The sequence below is a fragment of the Pimephales promelas genome, chromosome 4, assembly GCF_988280905.1.
Source record: "Pimephales promelas chromosome 4, fPimPro1.hap1.1, whole genome shotgun sequence".
Classification (NCBI taxonomy): Eukaryota; Metazoa; Chordata; class Actinopteri; order Cypriniformes; family Leuciscidae; genus Pimephales; species Pimephales promelas.
Genome location: NC_142772.1, coordinates 46,365,099 through 46,381,326, shown reverse-complemented (window position 1 = coordinate 46,381,326; position 16,228 = coordinate 46,365,099). Strand labels below are relative to the sequence as shown.

The 16,228-nt window shown below is 46.7% G+C and overlaps 1 protein-coding gene across 2 annotated transcripts in view; it reads right to left on the bottom strand.

Annotated features, from left to right (window-relative positions):
* Positions 1–2,050: 2,050 nt before the first annotated feature.
* Positions 2,051–16,228, bottom strand: part of bmpr1ba (bone morphogenetic protein receptor type 1Ba) — a 72,353-nt gene continuing 58,175 nt past the window's right edge. For both annotated transcript variants that reach the window (XM_039684430.2, XM_089130604.1), the window contains 4 exons: positions 13,925–14,222; positions 12,165–12,340; positions 4,889–5,019; positions 2,051–4,181 (listed from right to left, as the gene is read on the bottom strand). In XM_039684430.2, coding sequence (XP_039540364.2) covers positions 4,056–4,181; positions 4,889–5,019; positions 12,165–12,340; positions 13,925–14,222 — 731 coding nt within the window. In that variant the 3' untranslated portion in view covers positions 2,051–4,055. The remainder of the gene's footprint in view (positions 4,182–4,888; positions 5,020–12,164; positions 12,341–13,924; positions 14,223–16,228) is intronic.

The window sequence follows — 16,228 nt, the reverse complement described above, 5'->3', positions numbered from 1 at the left end:
TGGAAGGGTCTAGAGCCTCCATTTTTGCACTCAGGTCTAAGTCTCATGGCCCTCTATCAGAATCCAGAGTTTCAAGAAGATCAGAGAAACTCAAAATTTTGACCCGAAAAAAACGACAGTGGTACGTACCCCTTTCGTTTTTTTTTTTCGGGGCGAAAAATTAAGTTTCTCCAATCTTCTCAAAACTCTGGATTCTGATAGAGGGCCATGAGACTTAGACCTGATTGCAAAAATGGAGGTTCTAGACCCTTCCAGAGCTGAGATATTGAGATCCCACGCACCATTAATGCCATTATAAATATCTCAATATGTCAGCTCTGGAAGGGTCTAGAGCCTCCATTTTTGCATTCAGGTCTAAGTCTCATGGCCCTCTATCACAATCCAGAGTTTCAAGAAGATCAGAGAAACTCAACATTTCGACCCAAAAAAACAACAACAGTGGTAACCCTTTCGTTTTTTTTTTTCGGGGTGAGAAATTAAGTTTCCCCAATCTTCTCAAAACTCTGGATTCTGATAGAGGGCCATGAGACTTAGTCCTGAGTGCAAAAATGGAGGTTCTAGACCCTTCCAGAGCTGAGATATGGACTATCCCACATAGCATTTATGCCAACATAAAAATAGTGGGTTTGTGGACAGTGGAATTATGGGATGGCGGTTGATGCCACAGACTCAGGGGCCCCAGTTGAGTGCAGATAAATGGTTTTCATCATGACAGGAACTTTAATTAAAATTTCCACATCAAATAAACTGTCTGAATCATCATTCAATAGATTGCCGGTGGGATTCTGTCCAATTGCAGCTTATTGCATGAAGGCCGGGGTTAGTATATTTAAAAATAGTTGGTTATTGGACAAATAGTGAGTTCGCGGACAGTGGAATTTTGGGACGACGCTTGGTGCTACGGACCCGGGGGTCCTCCTGAGTGCAGTAAATTGTTTGTTTTTTTTTTCACGACAGGAACTTTAATTAAAATGTCTATCAAAAACACTACCCGAATCCCCATTCAATAGATTGCCGGTGGGACCGCGTCCAATTGCAGCATATTGAATGAACTGCGGAAAAACTTTAAAAAATATAGTGGGATATTGAACAAATAGTGGGTTCGTGGGACGGGGGCGTGGCCCAAGAGTGGGCGGGGGGTGGTCCTGTGACATTTGGCAAATATAGTGGGTTATTGGACAAATAGTGGGTTCGTGGGAAGGGGGCGTGTCAGTGGGCGGGGGGGGGGGGGGGGGGGCGGTCGCCGGACACCCAGTGGAAGCGGTGGTCAGTCGGATGAATAGTGGGTTCGTGGGACGTTTCGAGGGTGGCTCCACCGAGGGGGGCCTTTGCGGAACTGCCTCGGGGGTCCCGAAACTTTGGGCTCCTCCTGTCGGTCCCGACCTGCCTGCCCACCTCGCCCCTTTCGGCGAGGGCCAGGGGCGGCGTCGGCCGGTCCCCCAAAAATTTCGGGGGGCCGGCGTGCTCGTCCGCCAACCCACGTCCGTTTGCCTATGGCCCAAGGACGGAATGGACCTTTATTTTGGCCTTGGACTAGCTACAGTTACTGGAAATCGAAATACAGTGACTTGCTATTCAGTACTGTAAAAATACAAGAAAACACAGGATGCACACAGCAAATGACTCTAACATGAATGCATTGATTGATTCCTAGGTTTATTGTGTTATGAATAAACAAATGTGCAATATAAAGGAAAAACCTTACGATTAAAGTTGTAATGTTATAATGTTCAAGTTTTTGTTCTAAAAAAAGAAAGATGCACACAGAAAATGACTCTAATATGACCAGATTGATTGATTCGAATATATTTAGTTTGTTACAAACAATGTGCAATCTGTAAAACAAAAACCTCAAAATTATAGTTGAAAAGGTATACTGCTGGAATTTTTTTGACCTTGAGAAAAAGCTTTAAGTATAGACCAACAAATGTTATGTTTATTAATTTTTTTAATGTTGGTACATTTTGGGGAAGTACACCTGTTTTGACCTGATGTCCATTGGAATGGACAAAAAAAAATCACAATGAAAGCAATTACATTAAAAAAAAAATCATTTGTTTTCATTTATAGAAACCTCATGAGCTGGGAAAATATACTTTTATATTTTTCAGAAACTTGAAACATAATTCAGGTCTGAGGGGGTTAATGCTTTGACCTTGAACAATCTTAAACGTGACCGTCCTATCAAACATTTACCATGATGAGCAAAACAGAGGCTTACATTTTTAAGAGTGTGAAAGGGATTTCTGTCTTTCATGAATTTTTCTAAAATGTTTTTAGAAAAAAAAAACTCATTTAAACTTTTGGAAATAATTTAGACTAATTTAAATGTGTTAGTATTTCACAATAATGTCTTACTATCATCATTTTTACTTTTGTGTCTACTTATGTCACAATTTTAACTTTTTACCTCATTATGATATAATTTCGACTTTCATATTTCTATGTTTTAATGTTATAATTCATTTATTTTTCTTTTTAGAGCTGCTTTCCTGCAGAATTGAACTGTTTGCATTCACTGTAAAGCGGCTTTGAAATATCTGTATTGTAGCGCTACACAAATAAAGGTGGCTCGAAAAGAACTTAAAGGGACACTTCAGGATTTAGCATTAAGCTTTGTATTAGTAGAAAACCTGTAGTATTTTCAAATAACCGTGCTTTCCACCCTCATATCCTCCTGAGACGAGAGATTTATGTATTTTTTGTCTGGAAAAAATCCTCAGATGACGCAAAAATCATCATTTTGCGTCATCGGAGGATTTTGTCCAGAGGCTAAAGACTACAGTCAGTAGTAGGGTCTGTCCCGCATGTTCTCAACCCGCCCATAGAGGGCGATCTCACTCACAGAATGAACACATAGTGTCGGCCATCTTGTTTTGGAAGCTAAGCTAGCAGGCTCTTGTTCTGTGGAGAAAGCTGAGTAGTCGGGGTTACCGTCCTCTTTTTCCCGGACATGTCCGGCCGTCGATGTCCGGGATTCAGCTTTTGCTTTCTGCAGTCGCCATTCATTGTTTACATGCACAGCTTTTGTTTCAATTCTGATTGGTGAATCTGAATGTAGTGTTTACATGAACGCGGTTGATGTGCGTTTTAACATTGCTGAGAAAATTCCCGCTCCTCCGTGAGAGATACGAGACCGGTGCGTCTCACAGGTGTCACTCATCGGGAATCACGCCACCGGCCTCGCGTCGTTCTCCCGCGGCCCTCACTCGTCCCGCTCGCCACAGGAAACATGATGAACGGCGACTGTTGAACGCAAAAGCCGAATCCCGGACATTTTGAGCGATCTCGAAACACTTTTTCAGGCAGACTCATCACGAGACTCACTAGTAGCCTAGACTTGTTGTTTAACGACTGCGCTCTGTCACCGGTAGGCGTGGCCTCCTAGGGCAGCGAAGCAAGTCCATTCTGGGAGTTGTTGTCTTTCATCCACATAAGCTAAAAATACATTTTCTGGCTTTTCTCAGTCTAGAAAGCTCCAAATTCAAAAATAATTCCACATTTCTTCTACATAAATGACCCATTTTAAATACACATTCATCTTTTCAGAGGTGAAGTTTTGCATCATAAAAAAAAACAAACCGAACAAACAAAACTTCAGTGTTATTAGAACATTTATTCAAGTACTTTGATGCTTCACTCTCATTCTTTTACACAGCTATTTACACAATAAATAAGGCACAGCCTACCAAAAAGGAGGGAAGCCGCAGCTCGTATGACTTTAATTTCAAGTTCCAAACAAGTCTTGGTCATGTGCGAGCTGAACAGACTGTGAAAGGAGAGAACATTAGACTTCTCTCAAGGGAGTCATGAGCTAAAGCCCGAGTGTTTACTGGACATCTGGCTCGATGAGGTGATGCTGCGTCCCACTGAGCGTTACAGGTGCTGGACAGCAGGACTAGAGCGGCCAGCGGTCTCTTCCACAGGGCTGGATATCTGAGCTCTGACCACAGAACATCCAGCTCTCGCATGGCTAAACTCACCGACTGAACCCACGGCGGGCCGTCGCAGGCGGTGAGTTCGGGGTTACCGTCAGTGCTGCTTTCGGGCTGTTCTCAGACTTTAATGTCCTGGGACTCTGACATCTTGGCCAGCGTCTTTTTAATGCGAAGCGCGGTGAGCCGAGAGGCGGGGTTATGAGCCCAACACTCCGTCATGAGCTTGCCCATCTGTCTGAGACACTGAAATCAAACACAATGACAAGTGTCAAAGCCATTCACACCAAGGACGATAACTGTAATGATAAAGATATGGTTAGGAAATCATTCTAAATGTATGAAATATTGACATTTTTAGGTATAGATCACCCTCATGTCATTTCAAATATTTCATTAATCTTCAAAACCCAAATGAAGAAATTGTTAAAGAGCTTTCTGTGCCTCCAATGACACCTACACAACTACCATTTTGACAGTTCAAAAAGGTTCATAAAGAGATCGTAAAACCAATCCACATGAATCAAGTGCTTTAGTCCACCTTTTCTGAAGACTTGATCGCTTTAAAAGCCTAAATTCATATTCACATTTAAACAATGATCAGTGAACATAAAAAGTAGCTCAATGCACGAGAACAAACTTCGTGCTGAAGCTCAAACGTGCTTGAGCTTTCGTTTACCACAACTGATGAGTGAGTTGATCAATGATTATATGTGAATAAAAGCCTAAATTCAATCTGTTCGTCATATAAAGCGATCGAGTCTTTTGAGAAAAGTCGGACCAAACCGTTTTAGCGTCAAAGTGGTAGTTGTGTATCTGTCAATGGAGGGACAGAAAGCTCTCAGATTACATCAAAAAGATCTTTGTTTGAGTTTCGAAGACGAACGAAAGTCTTTTTTTGGGTGAACTATCTCTTTAAAATATGAAATCAGTGTGAAGAGTTAGTGTTTAACCTCATCACTGGTCCAGCGGTTGGGGAAAGATGGCCGTATTCTCTTGATGCACACGACTTCTCGCATGTCTTCATACGATGGGTCATTAGGAACGTGATCGTGATACGGCAGCTGATATTCCTCAACGATACCTGCAGAAACATACAAAAAAACAATCAATACAGAGATCAAGTGAACCTCTTCTTAGTCAAAAAAATACAACAATTATATGGTGAGCAAATGGAGACTTTTTGATTTTGCATCATGATAAAAAATAAGACATTATTGTCACTCACTATTAAAGGAGTAGTTTAGTTCAATTTACTCACCCCCATGTCATCCAAGATGTCCATGTCTTTCTTTCTTCAGTCGAAAGAAATTAAGGTTCCCTTTCGTAGTCACTTCGAGTTACGTCAGAAGTGACGGAGATTGGGGGATTTCGCATAGAAAGCCAATCCTCTTCGAGTATTAAAACACGAGCCAATGGCATGCAATGCCTTGGGGCTGCGGAAATTTGCATAGCGTACTCCGCCCTACTCCGTGAGTATAAAAGGAGGAAGTGAACGCAACCGCAGTATGTTTTCGCTTCGGAGCCAAGAGAACCTCTTCACTCCTAAAAGCTGATTCAAGACTCTTCGAGAACGAGCGTCCTCTTCAGTGTTGGTGTGACGGCGGTACCCAGCGAGATTTTGCATTGCCTGCGATCTGAGCAGTGGTCTGCCAGACTTTGCACTTCTCCCTGGTAGCTTCAGCGCTGAAAGAGTGAATTTCTCCTTTCTCTAAAAGTGAAAGTGAAAGAGCTGCACGCGGCACGTCTTTTTAAAGATGGTTCGCCCGTGCCCTTCTGGATGTGGTAGATTTCTGTCATCATCTGATGGTCACGAACGCTGCTTTGTATGCCTGGGCATTCAGCATGCAGCAGCAGCGTTCGTGGATGACTCATGTTCCTTCTGTGGGAGCATGACCATCTCCACACTGAGGTCGAGGCTCAATGATCTCACTAGAGTGAGAGCCCCGGTCCCCCCTACTCGATCGGCTTCCTTCACGAAAGGGGGCCCGTCGACCCGGGGACCCGGCGATCTAACGGTGACGGTGTGGGATAGAGCCCCGACGATTCCTCGGGCCACACCTCCCGCCTCAGTGCGTGAGCCAGCGAGCGCCAGCTCGATTCAGTCGGCTGTCTCTTCGGCGGCGCCGGCTGCTTCTAGCAGCGCTCCAGATGATGATGTGATGTCTATCACTGCATCACTAGGCGGGCTTGAGTCCTCGGGAGAGGAAGATGCGGCTGCGTTGCCTCCTTCGGGAGTGCCAGCGTTGCCCGTGTCAGATCCCGAGCTGACGGCCATGCTGTCTCGAGCCGCTGGGAGTATCGGGCTAGAATGGAAACCTCCATCCTGCCCCGATCTCTCGCGGATGGATAACTGGTATCTGGACAAAGCTGCCGCCGCAAGGCCACGGCCAACTCCGATACCTTTTTTCCCCGAGCTGCATGCGGAGTTATCGCGCTCTTGGGGGGCTCCTTTGTCCACTCGAGAGCGCGATCTCTCCCCCGCCTTTCCCCCCCTCGACGGTGGGGCCGCCCGTGGGTACACTGGGATGCCCCCGGTGGAGCGCTCTGTTGCGATGCAGCTGTGTCCACAGAGCGCCTCCACCCGTGGTCCTCCTAAGCACCCATCCAAAGCCTGTGGGTTCTCGTCTGCTATGGCGGCGCGGGCCTATAGAGCGGCGGGACAGGCGGCCTCCGCTTTGCATGCCATGAGCACTTTGCAGGTCTTCCAAGCGAAGGTGCTCAGAGACATGCACGAGGGCGGGACTGACTCGACGGCATTTAAGGAATTGCGGTCCGCCACTGACCTTGCTCTCCGGGCAACGAAAGTGGCCGCTCGCGCCGTCGGTCAGGTGATGGCCACTTCGGTGGTTCAGGAGCGCCATCTCTGGCTCAACCTGGCAGATACGCGGAGCGCTGAGCGGACTCGTCTGCTCGACGCTCCGCTCTCCCAGGTTGGCCTTTTCGGCGGTGCGGTCGAGGACTTCGCCCAGCAGTTCTCCACCGCTCAGAAGCAGACGGAGGCCATCAAACACATCCTGCCCCGGCGACCAGCTGCTGCCTCCACCCAGTCATCGGCGCAGGTGCCTCCCTCTGCTCGCCGCCGAGGACGCCCCCCTGCGGCTCCCCTCCCTCCCGCCCGGCCCCAGCAGCAGCCTTCACCCGGGCCCCGGCGTCGAGGAGGCCGCAGGCCGGCGTCACAGCCCCCTCAGGCCGCTCGCCCCGCTAAACGCCAGGCCAAGCGAAGATCCTGACACGGGCCGCTCAGTGACGATCTCGAGTCTTTCCCAGGAGGCGGTAGCAGGCCCCCTCCTTCCCCCGGTGGAGGGCCGGGGGAGAATCTTTTGTTCTCAGCTCCCCGCTGCTCACCCACGGGTGGGCAGCACCCTGAACTGGTTAAAGAAAGACTTGACATCCTCACTGAGCTCACAGACTGGAGTGGGTGCGCTCGATGCCCCCGTGCGTCAGCCCACACACTCCTCTCTGTCTCTGAGGGCGCGGAAGGGTGCGTGTGTCGTCCCAGGGCTACACCAATCCCTTCCCCCTCTGTCGCCAGACCCCCGGCAGAACAGACCCCCGTGGAACGCTCCGCTTTCCCTGGTCCCTTCTGTCGGGGAGCGGGCTTCGACGCATCCGAGCGGGGTAACTCCTGCACGCGTGCCAGTCGACCCGCACCGCTGCCCCTCCGGGGGGACGTCTGTGGTTCGCATGACCCCGTTGGCTCATTTCCTGGAAGCCTGGCTAGCGCTTCCTGGGATATCCCGCTGGGTCATCAGAACGATCAGACTCGGCTACGCGATTCAGTTCGCACGGTCTCCTCCCCGCTTCACGGGAGTTCGCTCCACGATGGTCGGTGGCAATGCCCCAGTCTTGAGAGCGGAGATTGCGACCCTGCTGGCGAAGGGTGCAATCGAGACGGTCCCTCCAGCCGAGGTGAGGTCCGGGTTTTACAGCCCCTACTTCATTGTCCCCAAAAAGACCGGTGGGTTACGACCGATCCTGGACCTGCGCATTTTGAACCGTTCTCTCCATCGACTACCGTTCAAAATGCTCACGGCCAAACGCATTTTCGAATGTGTTCGGTATCAGGATTGGTTTGCAGCGATCGACCTGAAGGACGCGTACTTCCATGTGTCCATTTTACCTCGACACAGACCGTTTCTTCGGTTTGCCTTCGAGGGCCAGGCATATCAGTACGCCGTTCTCCCATTCGGGTTAGCTCTGTCCCCTCGCGTCTTCACGAAGATCGTCGAGGCAGCCCTTGTTCCCCTTCGCGAACACGGGGTTCGCATCCTGAACTATCTCGACGACTGGCTGATACTAGCACACTCTCGAGCTCAGCTTTGCGAACACAGAGACCTGGTGCTCCGGCACCTAGCCCGTCTGGGCCTTCGGGTCAACCGGGAGAAGAGCAAACTTTGCCCCGTGCAGAGGATCTCTTTTCTCGGCGTGGAGATAGACTCGGTCGCCATGTCCGCGCAGCTCACGAACGAGCGCGCGCACTCACTGCTGACTTGTCTTCGACAGTTCGAGGGCAAGAGTGCGGTTCCACTGAAACTATTTCAGAGGCTCCTGGGGCATATGGCATCCGCGGCCGCGGCAACGCCGCTCGGTTTGCTTCATATGAGACCGCTTCAGCTGTGGCTTCGCGATCGAGTCCCGAGGTGGGCATGGCATCGCGGCTCGCTCCGAGTCCCAGTGACTCCGGCATGCCGGCGAACCTTCTTCCCGTGGTCGAACCTCAGCTTCTTACGGACCGGCGTCCCTATTCAGCGAGTTTCCAGGCATCTCGTTGTCTCCACGGATGCATCTACCACGGGTTGGGGTGCCATGTGCAATGGGCATGCAGCCGCCGGTTCCTGGACAGGAGCCCAGCGCCTCATGCACATCAATTGCCTCGAGCTGTTGGCAGTACGGCTCGCCCTACACCGCTTCCGAGCGTTACTCAAGGGCCAGCATGTGCTTGTCCGCTCAGACAACACTACGGCAGTAGCGTACATCAACCACCAGGGGGGTCTACGCTCACGCCAGTTGTCGCAGCTCGCCCGCCACCTCTTGATATGGAGTCAGAAGCACCTGAGGTCCCTTCGTGCAGTGTACATTCCTGGAGACCGGAACTGGGCGGCCGACGAGCTGTCCCGGGTCCGTCCCCTCTCCGGCGAGTGGCGACTCCATCCCCAGTCGGTCCAGCTGATTTGGGACGAGTTCGGGGAGGCACAGATAGACCTGTTCGCCTCTCGGGACTCGTCCCACTGCGCCCAGTTTTATTCTCTGACCCGCGGCACTCTCGGCTCGGATGCGCTGGCGCACAGCTGGCCACGGGGCCCACGCAAGTATGCGTTTCCCCCAGTGAGCCTCCTTGCACGGGTGTTGTGCAAGATCAAGGAGGACGAGGAGCAGGTCTTGCTGGTAGCCCCCTACTGGCCCACCAAGACGTGGTTCTCCGATCTCATGCTCCTCGCGACAGCACCTCCTTGGCCTATTCCTCTGAGACAAGACCTACTCTCTCAGAGACGGGGCACTCTGTGGCACCCTCGTCCCGATCTTTGGAGGCTGCACGTGTGGCTCCTGGACGGGACGAGGCAGGTTTGAGTTCGCTGCCACCTGCGGTGGCGGCAACCATCACTTCCGCAAGAGCGTCGTCCACGAGACACCTTTATGCGTTGAAGTGGAACCTCTTCGTCAATTGGTGCTCTTCTCGCGGAGAAGACCCCCGGAGATGTTCGATCAGTGTCGTGCTTTCCTTCCTGCAAGAAGGGTTGGAGCGCAGGCTGTCGCCCTCCACCCTTAAGGTTTACGTCGCGGCCATTGCCGCTTCTCATGAAGCAGTGGAAGGTAAGTCCTTAGGGAAGCACGACCTGGTCATCAGGTTCCTGAGGGGAGCGAGGAGGCTGCATCCGCCTCGTCCTCCCCTCGTACCCTCTTGGGACCTCTCGGTAGTTTTAAATGCTCTGCAGAGGCATCCCTTTGAGCCTTTGCAATCGGTAGAGTTAAAGTTTCTGTCCATGAAGACAGCACTCCTGGTTGCATTGGCCTCCATCAAGAGGGTGGGGGACCTGCACGCATTCTCCGTTGACGAAGCGTGCCTGGAGTTCGGGCCGGCTTACTCTCACGTGATCCTGAGACCCCGGCCTGGTTATGTGCCCAAGGTTCCCACCACTCCCTTCCGGGACCAGGTGGTGAACCTGCAAGCGCTGCCCCCGGAGGAGGCAGACCCAGCCTTGGCACTGCTCTGTCCGGTACGTGCTCTCCGCACCTATGTCGACAGAACGCAGTGTTTCAGGACCTCAGACCAGCTCTTTGTCTGTCATGGAGGGAGCCAGAAGGGAAGGGCTCTCTCAAAGCAACGGCTGTCCCACTGGATTGTGGATGCCATTGCTTTGTCTTACCAGCAGCAAGGCCTTCCGTGCCCCCTTGGTGTGACGGCCCATTCCACTCGGAGTGTGGCCTCCTCTTGGGCTTTAGCGCACGGTGCCTCGCTAACAGACATCTGCAGAGCTGCAGGCTGGGCGACACCCAACACCTTCGCCAGATTCTATAATCTGCGAATTGAGCCGGTATCCTCTCACGTACTCGTTTCGGCCAGTTCTGGATCCGCTCAGGTGTCTTCGCTTGCTCGCCACTCCACTCCCCGGACTGGATAAGTGCGATATTCCTCAGTTCTTCCATTGAAGCCTTGAGTCCTCCAGCACCGACGATGCGGGCACCACTGCTGTGGCTCTGGATGCTGGCTAGGTGCCTCCATGCGTACGGTTCCCCCTTGGTAACCGTCTCATGTGTATTATCCACTGTAAGCCTCTCTGAGCATGTGTCTTCCCTTGGCAAGCCATCTGCCACCCCTGGAGCTGAAATTAGTAGCCACCTGCGGTTGGTGCTCCAGTGATTCCATATGTGTTCCTATGTGGCCATATGTGTATTCGTAAGTCCTCCCTTCGGTAGGCAGCTGGTAGCATGTCCCCTTCGGGATATGTTTCCCAGTGTACCTTGGTAATCCTGTGTCTAAGTCGGATCCCCTAAGGAAAACAGGTAAGGCTCGGGGGTTAGACTTTCGCAGGGCACTGGAAGACAGCCTGAAGTTGGCGTGATGGCACAGACCCCCAATCTCCGTCACTTCTGACGTAACTCGAAGTGACTACGAAAGGGAACGTCTCGGTTACGTATGTAACCCTCGTTCCCTGAGTAGGGAACGGAGACGTTACGTCTCCCTGCCACTTCTGCTGTATCGCTGGGTAGAGGCCGAGTTCAGTCTTGGCTCCTCAGCGAAGACATACTGCGGTTGCGTTCACTTCCTCCTTTTATACTCACGGAGTAGGGCGGAGTACGCTATGCAAATTTCCGCAGCCCCAAGGCATTGCATGCCATTGGCTCGTGTTTTAATACTCGAAGAGGATTGGCTTTCTATGCGAAATCCCCCAATCTCCGTCACTTCTGACGTAACGTCTCCGTTCCCTACTCAGGGAACGAGGGTTACATACGTAACCGAGACGTTTTTGATGAAAACATTCCAGCATTTTTCTCCATTTAATGGACTTCAATGGGAACCAAACGGTTCAAGGTCAAAAAAGGATGACTCTCCTGTGTCATCAAATCTTTTTTCGAGTCATTCATTCAACGAACAAAATGAACGAAATGCCTCGAAAAAAAAGATTTGTTCATTTTGATGAACGAGTTCGAACAAGAGAGTCACGAACGCTCATCACAGAACAGAGCAAGGCGAGCATTTGTGCTTATAAAACTTAAACTTTCTAATTTATTTTTTAAATGAGCGATCGTTTCGCTTGATAAGACTCTTATTCATCGTCTGGTGTCGTTTAAAGCCCTTTGAAGCTGCACTGAAACTCTCATTTGGACCTTGAACCGTTTGGTTCCCATTGAAGTCCATTATATGGAGAAAAATCCTGGAATGTTTTCATCAAAAAGCTTCATTTCTTTTCGACTGACCAAAGAAAGACATGGACATCTTGGATGACATGGGGGTGAGTAAATTATCAGCAAAAGTTTTTTTTTAAAGTGAACTACTCCTTTAAATATTAATAAATCAAAAACTGCAAGACTTGTACCTTTCAAATGATGACTTACTATTATTTTACTGTAAAGTAAATATAAAAGAAAACAGAAATGGGTGACTGGTGCGCCACAGCATGTTTACAGATTAAAATATAATAAAAAAATGTTTTTAAATTTATAAAATGCAAATGTTGACACTTAAATGAAATATGTAACTGTAGTTAGAAAAAAGGGCGAAAATACCTCCAGACACACTTCGGCGGGCGATCTCCCACAGTATGAGGCCAAAGCTGTAAATGTCTGCCATGATGTAGGACTGAAAGTGGCTCCTGTTCAGAGTCTCGTCCAGAACTTCAGGAGCCATGAAGCGTTTGGTGCCCACACGTGTGTTCAGTGGGATGTCCACTTCATTAGTGTCGCTGTTCCAGGAGACACAACAGCATTAATATAATATTTCAATCCTGATGTCGCAATTCTGGACTTTGTCATGTCTTTTATTTTGTAATGTGCCGTTCATGTTCTTTTGTAGTTTATGCCCTCTTTCTGTGTATGTTAATTAGATCTCAGGTATGCTCGGATTATTGTTTGTTTGTACGTGTGACCATCATGTGGTTACAGATCGCAGACTTTTGAGACTATAGTTTACACCTGACATCTATAGGCACTAGGGCTCTTTTTATTAGCATATAATATTCAGCAGAGTTCAAATAATTTTTGTGGGTTAAAAAGTTGTTGATGCTACTTTGAGTTTAGTTTGCCAAGCTACAAGCTAATAAGTAGTTTAACTACAGTCAAGCCAGCCTTATTATTATATATACACAATTAAATATATAATGTGTGTGTCAGTGTTATTTTATTATTTATACTGTATACTATTATAGTATTAGCTATTTTGAATTAGCTGTTATTTGTATATTTAAATTTGAGAAATTTTAAATGCTTTTGTCATTTTAATTAGTTTTCTATAATTTAGCTTTATTCTTATTTCAGTTTCATATTAAGTCATTTTAGTACTTCAACTTAAACTGATTTTATTTTAAGTTCTTAATCTAATTTATTTTTCATTTTATTTCAGATTTATTATTATTTCAAATAACGAAAACTATTTTTTAATAGTTTTGGTTTTATCTAACAGTAAAAATACTGATATGTATGTGTGTAGTTTCAGTTATAGAATAGTATTCAATTATCAGGGCATTATTAATCTGATAATAATAAAAAAATCCTAACAAGTGACAGAATTAAACTCAATGAGCACATAAATTAACATTAAACAGTAATCAATACAACTATTTGTATAGAGCAAAATTGAAAATAAAGTTATAATCAGCCAAGATTGAGTACTAAATATCAGCAGTTAAAGACCAAAATAGCAACAAAAGAGTTGCAAAATGCCAGGCAGGGACTTCCTAAACTTTTGACCATCACTCAAATGAATATATTTCAAATAATATATTTGAACTGGTTGGATCAGTGCTCTAGGAGGAGTATTTCAAATTCCATTGCATGCGTTTTACAAACAACCCTTAATAGACGACTTCCTGTTGGGCTGGGGGAAAACTTAGAGTTCGAAAGTTGTTCAGCCCGATGAGATCTACAGAGTTTCATATTATTACATGCAAGCGTGTTTAATTTATGGACCAAGTTTTCGAACCCCGTTCAAGGGGGCGCTGTCTAGCCCGTGTACCAGCTTCAGCCCAGCTCTGATGGCCGCGGGTTCTGGCCCGTGTGCAAAATTTCAAGAGTTTTCGAGCACGTGAAGGGCCTCAAAAGTGCCCGAATAGTCGTTTAAAAAATAATAATAATAATAATCCCAAGGAAAACAATAGGGCCGTGGGCCCTAAATAGCTACAAAAGAGTTGTAAAATGCCAGGCAGGGACTTCTGGGAACACTTTTAACCCATCACTCAGATTAATATATTTCAACTAATACATTTGAACTGGTTGCGAAGATGATAAGCAAGTGGAGTGAAGAAAGCAAACCACAGTGAGTGTAGTCGGACCTGATGAACTTGACGGCCAGGCCGAGGTCAGCGATGCAGCAGGAGCCGTTCCTCTTCACCAGGATGTTTTTGCTCTTCAGGTCTCGGTGGGCGATGGCCGGTTTGCCCTGCGTGCCGAAGATTTCCGTGTGCAGGTGGCAGAGGCCGGACACAGAGGAGTATGCCAGTCTCAGCATGGCTCGGCCGTCCAGGGTGGTGCACTTCAGATAGTCGTACAGGGAGCCGTTCTCGTGGTAGTCGGTGATGAGGTAGAGCTGAGTCCACGAGCCTGTGCCTTTAATGTCGGCCGCTATGAACCCTGAGGAGAGAGGCGCTGAGGTTAAAATCGGGGAAAGACCACTTCATTAATCTGATATCCGCTTAATTAATTTGAAATGACTGCTAATCAAGACGGTTCAATCGTGCACGGTTCATTCTCCTGTAATTGCTGACTAGTAGAGATGCTGCTAACTTACCTACATTCTTCAGTTGTGTGCAGTTTGTTTTAAATATAGCATTGCTATTTTTTTCCTAACAACAGCGACGTAGCATGAAAAGATGCGATGATGCTGTTTGTTGCATCAGACTGTATTGTGTGCGGAGATTTACGACTGAGTGACTTGAGGAAATGATCAAACGCTGAGAACGTCCTCAAGCGGCGATTAATTATAGCGACCTGATTTATCCGCGATGGTTCATTTTAATTAACTGAATTCACTGATTAATTTGAGTGATCACTCAAACGTGTTCCCCGGAGTTCCTATGTCTAAAATATTTAGTTAAATGAGTAGCTGATGAATAACACATGACATGCTGAGGATTTGGGTTAACACAGCGGTTCTCAAACTTTGTAGGGAAAATATTTCCAAGGTCACAAGAGTCGTAGACATGACACTGCTTGCAAAATCAGATTTATTTGAAACACAGTAATTAATAATAATAATATTATGTTTGTTTTATATAGCGCCTTTCAAAGTTCTCAAGGTCGCTTTACAGTTAAGTACAAATGAGCATCACATAACAACATGACATAGAAACAATACAATAAATTGAGACATAGAAACATGACATAGAAAAAATAAATATAAATTGAGATAGTGGTACCTAAACATAGAAATCAGCAGAAACAAGTAGCGAAAAGATAAGTTTTAAGGTGAGTTTTGAAATCATGTAATGATGAGAGGTCTCATCAAGGTGCAATAGGTGATTATCGACAGACATTTTTTGTGTTGTAATAAATAAGGTACTAGAATTTCTCAACTTCAACGTGCTTCTCTGTGTGTTTGTGATGTTACGTCTCTAATGGTGCGTTCACACCGGACGTGAATTGCGCATCAGACGCGAGTGATTTCAATGTTAAGTCAATGCAAAGAAGCGTTACGCGCATAAAAAAATCCTGCGGCACGAATGAGGCATAGAGCGTGGCGCAGTAGATGCGAATATGCCTCATTCGCGCGAACTGAGCGTCTGTGGCGTTAAGCGCGTTGCACGAATGATTTAGTTAGTGCTATTTGTGCATTGGCACGTTTGACGCGAATTCGCGCCTGCCTCCCGAGTAGGGCTGGGTATCGATTCACATTTCAATTTCGATTCGATTTCGATTCACAAGCTCTCAGTTCAATTCGATTTCGATTCTCGATTCAATTTTCGATTTCGATTCCTGATTTGATTCTCGATTCGACTATAATGAAGATGTAATACAAATCCTATATTTATAAAAAATAACAGTGGACATAAGTTTACTAGTGGTTAATTAATACAAGGAAATTAAGAGCCATAAACCTGTATATAAAACTCTTTTTATTTTAGGTACACTAAATGCATACAGAGAATAAATAGGATTTTGATGCAATATGCAAAAAAAAGTCAGAACAGTCGCACAGCTTGATCAAACAGTATCATGTTATTTTATGTTTAAGATAGATATAGATAAATAAATATATAAATATTTAGACTTTTTTTACATTGATCTTACCTAAATGGTAATGTAATTTTTTGTTTATTTTTGTTTTAAGAGTTTATGTAGGGAAGCTTGATTTCAATCTTTGAATTAAATTGAAAAAAGTAGCACAAATAAATACAATAGAATAAAGACAAAAATTAAGAGACATTTTGGGGTAGTTTTTTGGGTATGTCAGAAATACTACAGAAACTGAATAAAGTAATCCAATGTAAAATAACACTGGATAGTCTTTTTAGTCCAGACTGAATTAAATACAAAGGCTATTAATTCTGATTGCTTACAATTAATACTATATTCTGTTGTTATGACAACAGAATTAATGACTGACACGAATGGCTGCGTTCACTTTAAGAACTAGTGCG